At 51.9% G+C, this 7,929-nt stretch overlaps 2 protein-coding genes across 2 annotated transcripts; one reads left to right on the top strand and one right to left on the bottom strand.

Moving 5' to 3' along the window:
* Positions 1 to 525: 525 nt before the first annotated feature.
* psmb4 (proteasome 20S subunit beta 4) lies at positions 526 to 2,304 on the top strand (the record flags this gene model as incomplete). Its single annotated transcript, NM_001292202.1, is given in 3 exon segments — positions 526 to 677; positions 1,674 to 1,880; positions 2,220 to 2,304. Coding segments are annotated over 3 exon segments (417 nt in total), but the record flags the coding sequence as incomplete, so codon positions are not given.
* Positions 2,305 to 5,665: 3,361 nt separating this feature from the next.
* Positions 5,666 to 7,559, bottom strand: LOC121848009 (proteasome subunit beta type-4-like; the record flags this gene model as incomplete). Its single annotated transcript, XM_042346748.1, is given in 5 exon segments — positions 5,666 to 5,865; positions 6,288 to 6,376; positions 6,829 to 6,945; positions 7,202 to 7,283; positions 7,497 to 7,559. Coding segments are annotated over 5 exon segments (364 nt in total), but the record flags the coding sequence as incomplete, so codon positions are not given.
* Between the last annotated feature and the right edge of the window lie 370 nt (positions 7,560 to 7,929).

Below are 7,929 nucleotides of genomic sequence, written 5' to 3' on the forward strand. Positions count from 1 at the left end.
GTTTATGGTATGTGTAAATTCTTGTTGTACACACACACCTGTTTCCAGCTGGTGGCTGGGGGAGGGGTTCAGTGACAGGGAAAAAAACATCTGCTCGGCTGGGGGGAGCACTAATCGAATAAAGAGTAAAGAGGTGGCTGGGGGGGAGTGAATTGGATTTACTGAGTGTGTTCAAGAAGGTATTTGTCAGTGGGAATAATATAACAGGAGTGAGGGGATTACTGTGAGTGTTTGGGGGGAATAAATAAGTACATATCCCCCCTGTTTAGCAGTGGTGCCCTCCATGCTTTGATTGACAGGAGGGGAACCATTCCTGGATTAGAGGGGGAGCATGGTTTAGAATAAGTAGGAACAAAGAACAAGGAGGGTTCGAAATGGAGGAGTGTGGGATTTATTGGGTATAAATAAATGTCAAGTTAACAGTAGGAGTTAGAAAACCGGAGTGAGGAGTGTGTGGGGTAAAGTGAGTGGGTTATTAAAGTGCTCGCTTTTCTTCCCCTCTCTTTGGCAGTGGTGCGCTCCACCCTCCCGCTCCTCACACACGGAGGAAAGATGGCGTCGCTGAGAGGAGTGGAGTCGGTGTTCGGCGCGGGTTTCAGGTTGTGGCCGGGCGGCCAGACTCCAGGGGAGCTGTACTCGGTGCCCAGCAGCGGCCTGGGGCCGACCAGACACACTCTGTGAGTCCGGGGGAGGGGGTTAGACTTTCATTTCCCCTTAAAGGGGCAAAAGTGCTGCCTCATCCCCTCCCGCCGCCGGCGAGGAGGTCAGAGGTCACAGAGAAGGGGGAAGAGGGAAACGGGGGAAGGGGAGATAAAGGAGGGGGGGACAGGAGAGAAAGAGAGAGAGCCCGGGGGCGAGATCATTTTCTCCAGTAAGACCATTAATCCACCATGATGTGGGTGAGTGATTTTTTTAAATCTGTGGGCCAGGACCCCGGTCAATGGTCTCAAAAGGACAGTGTCTCTCATAATGCTGCGCTTCTCCCCCCAGCGCTGGGCTGGAGTGTCAGCCTGGACTGTGAGCTTACAGGCCTGATGTGAGGGCTTGAACCTTCTGATTCCTGAAGCCAGAGCTTGACTCAGCAAGCTGGCAATTACAGTGGAAGTGTTTCCAGATATTTTGATGTTAGAGACACACGCTGGGTTGTGTGTCACTTTGTCTTGAAGATTAATTTCTTTTTGAGAGAGATTTATTTCTCAGTTCGATCTCTGGTGACTGGCGATCAAGAGAAGTGCTTGAGAAAGCAAAAGTCAGATGGTTTAAACGGGCCTGGAAACGATTGGAAACTCTCTTTGCCTTTAACATCAAAACGTCTCAAAAAGTGCTTCACAGGGAATCGCTATCAAGTTTATTGACTGTTTATTTGTAACCCAACGCAGCAGTCAATTTGCACTCTGCACACCCATTAAATAATAATTATCTTCACATTTAACACCGTGACTTTCACGTCAGAAGGATGTCTCGAAGCGCTTCACGGGATTCCCAGGAAAGTAGTGCAGTGACTATTTTGTGGGCTAATGCGACAGCCGATTGGTGTGTAGCAATGCCCTCGCAAACAGCCAGGAAGTGAGCGAGTGAATTTGTCTGTCAGTCAGGACACCGGGAGGGAGATGGACCAAATGGCCTCCTGTGTTGTAGGATTCTCTTCTACTACGGCCCTGTGTTGTTTGCAGGAACCCCATGGTGACTGGCACCTCGGTGCTGGGGGTGAAGTTCGATGGGGGGGTGATTCTGGCTGCTGACATGCTGGGCTCCTACGGCAACATGGCCAGGTTCCGCAGCATCTCCCGGCTGATGAAAGTGAACGAGTGCACTGTGCTCGGGGCCTCAGGAGACTACGCTGATTACCAGTACCTCAAACAAGTAATCGAGCAGATGATGTGAGTCAGGGCTACTGATCCGTGTGTGTATGCGTCTCTCCCTGTCTGTGTGCCTGTCTGTTTCTGTGTTGCGTGCCTAGTGTGTGTGCACGTCTCTCTTAATGTCTGTGTGCATCTCTCCCACATGCAGCGCAGACATGCTTGGCCGAATGGCCTGATTCTGTGCTGTAACATTCCACAACCCAGGCCCTTGCACCAAGGGCTTTGTAACAGCAGAGGCGTTGGAGTATGTTGGCTTTACTCCTGATTTCTGGATCATGTATGTTGCCGTTTGTCACACACTCTCTAGCTCTCTCTCTCTCTAGCAGGTCCAAACCTAATGTTCTCCTTTATCCATAGAATTAATGAGGAGCTGGTGGGAGATGGGCACAGCTACAGCCCTAAGGCTCTCCATTCCTGGATGACTAGAGTCATGTATAACAGGTGAGCCGCGCACATTCACTGCCTTAGAGTCCTGTAGCTCAGTGGTTAGAGCGCTCGCCTCACAAGCAAGAGGACCTGGGGTCGATTCCTGGGTGGGACAGGTCAAAACCTTAGGCAAGTTTCCTTACTCCATGAACACACACACCTTTGTTTACCTAGCAGTAAGTAGGAACCTGCTTGATATTTGATTAGCGGATCATTTTCCAAAAATAATAATTTGGTCACTCAATTCACAACTGCTTGTGGGACGCTGACTGGGACAAACCCACGCTTCACACCTTGAGGCGAGAACCAAATAATAAAAAACACAATAAAGAAGCTGACGTCTCTTCACCCCCAACAGAGCGGCAGGAGTTTACTGTACACATAGTAACAATCCTTTACATTACTGCGCAGGTGTCTGTATTTACACTGCGCCCCTCACGCAGAGTAGCGGCCCAGAGCGCTTGACAGTGGAGGAGCACAACTCCGAGCTGGGGGGAGGGAGGGGGCAGGTGACCATAGGCACGGTCTTCGGGAGCCAGCTGCAGACGGGGCAGTGGGGGCATTGAGCCAGGGCAGGGAGTTAACGTCTCATCCCAAAGGACAGCTGTATGAAAGGATTAGAAAGGTTTTATCCTCTCAGGGAGGGAGGGAGGGGTTTACCTGAGCTGAAGTGGTTGGTGCTAGAAGGTGTCGCTTCAGCCCCAGTGTCATCCACGACATCATCTTCAATGCGTTGCCATGGCTCCAGCTCCTCTTCCTCACACTCCATAAACAAGTCTGTGTCTGCCATAATGATCCCACTGGAACAGGACATCACAAGAGAACAATTACTATTATTATTATAATAAAAAGGCTCAGTGATGCATTTACTGTATATATTATTGTTATTATATACAATAAACTCATCACCGAGCCCTTTTATAATAATGCTTGCATTTGATACAGCGCCTTATCGCATCTTCTTTCACAGGATATACTGTAAAGTGAATTGACTGTATATTTTTTGGATGAAACAAACATATAGTAAATTTTCCTTTGGAGTGTCGAGTTATCAGGAGTTTACTGCGGATAACAATGTGTGGGATTGGTTGCGGCTCTGTATGAGATACACTCAGATCCTGTTAACCCTGCAAGCCTTATTATAATAATAATCCACGACTGTTTGTGGGACACTGTTGTGAGCAATTGGTCTGGTTGAGTTTCTGTTTGAGTAAAGGAGGGGATGAACAGTACAGAAACTCTCGGACCATGAACCCACCTGAAGTGTCAAACCCTCTGAGCTGGGGATGCAACATGAATTAATTAACCTACTATTATCCTTGGTCAATAGACTAAGCAATCACAGCTCCATGAGCAACCGAAAGGGAACCACTGTGATACAGGCCAGTAAGCAACAGGTGACACACCTCCTGTTATTGTCTGCTTTGTTTGTCAATTGACTGAACAATCACAGCTGGAACCTCATAATGAGGTCTCCCTCCAGAGAGAGAGCGCAATCCATCCCAACAACCTGTCTCGGGGGTTCCCGGGTGTGAGGGGGATGTGGGGAATTCTCAGTTGGGTTTGGAGACTCTTAAGCAACGGTGACGGGTTTCCGTGTGTGTGGACACATTATAGCGCCCAGCGGTGGTGGGGGGGGATTCAGGATATATGAGGGTATATACGGGTGTGGTGTATACGAGCTGCCATGTTTACAGGGCGTGCAAAGTAGTCCGCGGCGTGGGGCAGATACGCGCGAAGGGATCTCGGTATGTGTGTGGACGGGAGAGTGAGGCGGCCTCTCCCGGGTAGGGTGTGAGAGAGAGGTGGGAAGAGAGAGGAGATTGGGGAGGGAATAAAGCCGGAGAGGAGAGGGTAGTCGAGGGCGGGAGTGAAGCGGCTCCAAAATGGCGGCGACGACCGGATAACAACCCTCCTTCCCCCCCGGGCCCGACCCTCGCACAAAGCCCCACAACTCACCCCGTTCCAGTGAGCGGCGCGGCCTCTCCTTCTCCTGCTGCTTTTTGCCCCCGTCCCGCGGCCCCTCGCCTCGCCTCTCCCGCTCCTCTCCGCTCCCGCTCGCCCTGCCTGGCTCTCGGCTTCCCGCCTCCTCCACAACCAGCCGCCGCTACTTCCGGCCGCGCGGAGAGCTACACACCGCGCGTACCCGGCCCACTTCCGCCACCCGCGCGCGTTTGGTTGTGTAGTGCGTCTGGGGATGGTCTCCTGGTGCAGGTGGTGTGAGAGTGGTCTCCTGGTGCAGGTGGTGTGAGAGTGGGCTCCTGGTGCAGGTGGTGTGAGAGTGGGCTCCTGGTGCAGGTGGTGTGAGAGTGGGCTCCTGGTGCAGGTGGTGTGAGAGTGGGCTCCTGGTGCAGGTGGTGTGAGAGTGGGCTCCTGGTGCAGGTGGTGTGAGAGTGGGCTCCTGGTGCAGGTGGTGTGAGAGTGGTCTCCTGGTGCAGGTGGTGTGAGAGTGGGCTCCTGGTGCAGGTGGTGTGAGTGGGCTCCTGGTGCAGGTGGTGTGAGTGGGCTCCTGGTGCAGGTGGTGTGAGTGGGCTCCTGGTGCAGGTGGTGTGAGAGTGGGCTCCTGGTGCAGGTGGTGTGAGAGTGGGCTCCTGGTGCAGGTGGTGTGAGAGTGGGCTCCTGGTGCAGGTGGTGTGAGAGTGGGCTCCTGGTGCAGGTGGTGTGAGAGTGGGCTCCTGGTGCAGGTGGTGTGAGAGTGGGCTCCTGGTGCAGGTGGTGTGAGTGGGCTCCTGGTGCAGGTGGTGTGAGAGTGGGCTCCTGGTGCAGGTGGTGTGAGAGTGGGCTCCTGGTGCAGGTGGTGTGAGAGTGGGCTCCTGGTGCAGGTGGTGTGAGAGTGGGCTCCTGTTGCAGGTGGTGTGAGAGTGGGCTCCTGGTGCAGGTGGTGTGAGAGTGGGCTCCTGGTGCAGGTGGTGTGAGAGTGGGCTCCTGGTGCAGGTGGTGTGAGAGTGGGCTCCTGGTGCAGGTGGCCTCATACACAGATGATCTAGTCGTTTCCAGGTGCAGTCGATGGGCCAAATCCCACACCTCACCAGTGAGATTTAGACTATTTCTGTCATTTCTGGAAACCACAAAGGTGCTTCCCAGTGTCCTGGCCAACACTTCTCTCTCTCAATAAAGAGCCATTCACTTCACGTATCTGCGTGAGGATCCTTGCTGTGGGTAAATTGGCTGCCACATTCACCCACAGTTAGAATCAATAAATCTTACAGCATAAGGAGGCCATTTGGCTCATCATGCCTGCTCTTGAAAGAGCTATCCAACTTGTCCCATACCCCCGCTCTTACCACAGAGCCCCACAGGATTCACATTACCATGAAGTGCTTTGAGATGTCTTGATCATGCAATTGTATCAAGGATTATTTAAAAAAAACATTTGGGACATTTCCTCCTAGCTGCTTTATTCACTCTGTGACAAAGTACAAAATTACAGTACATATATTTTTCCTTCACCTTTTAAAATAACAAGAAAAGTTTATAGGTTACAGATAAGCTCTGAGGCTTCTTGAGTAGCGGCTTGAGTAGCGAGGGGAGACATGATGACAGCTCCAGCACTGCTTTCATCTTCTATTCAAAGCCACTGCAATAGAGACAGAAGTGCAGTTAGTAGGTTCAGTGACTTGGTTCATTATGGAAGTCTTCCCCCCCCCCCTCTCTTATCACCCACCCCCTCTCTGTCCTCCCTCTCTGGTATCCTGGCCGAAAACCACCTCCCCTCCCCCAAATAAAATTAATCATTCACTTCATGGCTGTTTACGGGGACGTCGCTATGTGCAAATCAGCCGCTGCGTTGGCACCCAAAACAGTCACTACATTTCACAGTATATCCTGAAGTGCTGGGAGCTGTCCTCCTGACGTGAAAGACGCTGGATCACTTGACCATCCTCTCCAACCGTGCCTATGGTCACCCCCCCCCAGCTTGCCGCCAGGCTCCACCACTGCTGTTAAGTGCTTTGAGACGCTGCCCCACCTGATGGGAGCTGTGTAAATACAGTCACTAACCTGACCATGTGAGCGATGTCCCAGTTGGTTTCTGTGGACAGCGGCCCCTCGATTTCCACCCCAGCCTCTGTCACAGTCGCGATCTCATACTGAGGGAAACAACAACAAATTACATCTGTACAATGCCTTTCACGTCAAGAGGACGTACCAAAGCGTGCAGTCATACATATACAAGAGAGGGGGGGGGTCTAACAGGGAGGATATAATATAAGGATGAGGGAGGAGAGTCAGCCAGGGGTCCTGCTCCAGGTCCCTCTACAGCACTGGGTATGTTTGAGAGCATTATTATCCCTGGTAAGTGATCTACCAATCGAACCAACAAAGTGGGTTCTTACTTACCGCTGGTAAACAAAGGCATGCGTGCGTGCCTTTGTGTGCAGCAAGGGAACTCGCCTAAAGTTTTGTCCTGACCTATCCCACCTGGAAATCAAACCCTGGTCTCTCGCTTATGAGGCGAGAGCTCCAAGCACTACACTACAGGACTCCATTAGAGTCGTTAGAGCTGTGGAGAGGGGGCAGCGTGATTGGCTGTGTCTCTTACCCTGTTGTAGGAGCGGGCGTCTCTGTAGTACAGCACCTTCAGGCAGCGCTCAATCAAGTTTCGGGCCATATCCTTGGTGAGGTTGGGATTGGCTTCTGTTGCTTCCCTCAGCAAAGGCTGCAGAGGACAGTGTGAATACAGGGGATGGAGAAACACACACACACACAGACAGACACTCTCCCTCCCTTGGCCCAATTATATACAAACATACACTGTCTCCTTCCCCCCCATAAAACACACATCCCCGCTCCCTCACCCCCATTATACACACACACTCACGAGTGAGAGTATGTTTCACACACGTGCGCTCTTGCCCTCGCCTGCATGCTCCCCCGCTCACTTTCACGCGCTCGCTTTCACCCACACAGTGTACCTGCGCTAGATAAGCCCCAAAGCCAGTTGCCAATGTTGGAGCTTCATAGGCCACACCCAGCTTGTCCACGTACCCCAGGAAACTGTGAACAAACAGTGTGGTTATAGCAAGTGAGACCCGTGTGACTGCTCAGTGTCTGCCTCCCTCCCGCACAACACCCTCCCACCCCCCCCGCCCCACAACCACCTCCGCACTTCCCCCTCCCACAACCACCTCCTTCACAACCTGCACCAAAAAGCAATCATCAGTCAGTGTGTAACTGCTCCCCATTCCCGTCTCTCAGTTGCCTGGCTACCTTTCTCCATTGTTCACACCCCCGATGATGACTGTGTTCCACAAAGGGTTCATCTTACTCCTCCTGTGAGAAGAATGAGGGGGGAGAGAAGAGCTTCAGTCACACACACAGACCCACAACGCTTGGAAACAAGCCCATACTCAGTACTGGAGACCCCAGCCTTCCTTCAACCCATTAACGGCAGTCTAGACTGATGCTAGCCCAGGTACTGAGCCAGGCTAACACACGAATCCAACTCCTAACAGAAAATCCCAACAGATGGTCCGAATAATAATAATCCTTGCATTTGATATAGCACCTTATCACATCATTTGAAATGTAGGATATACTGTAAAGTGTAGTGACTGGGATGTCTTTCCGATATGAAGGGCGCCATACAAGTTTGTTGTGTGTTTTGTGGGTGAAACCCGGCAGCCAAATGCACACAGCAGTG

The sequence above is a fragment of the Callorhinchus milii genome, unplaced genomic scaffold, assembly GCF_018977255.1.
Source record: "Callorhinchus milii isolate IMCB2004 unplaced genomic scaffold, IMCB_Cmil_1.0 Scaffold1558, whole genome shotgun sequence".
In the NCBI taxonomy this organism is placed as follows: Eukaryota; Metazoa; Chordata; class Chondrichthyes; order Chimaeriformes; family Callorhinchidae; genus Callorhinchus; species Callorhinchus milii.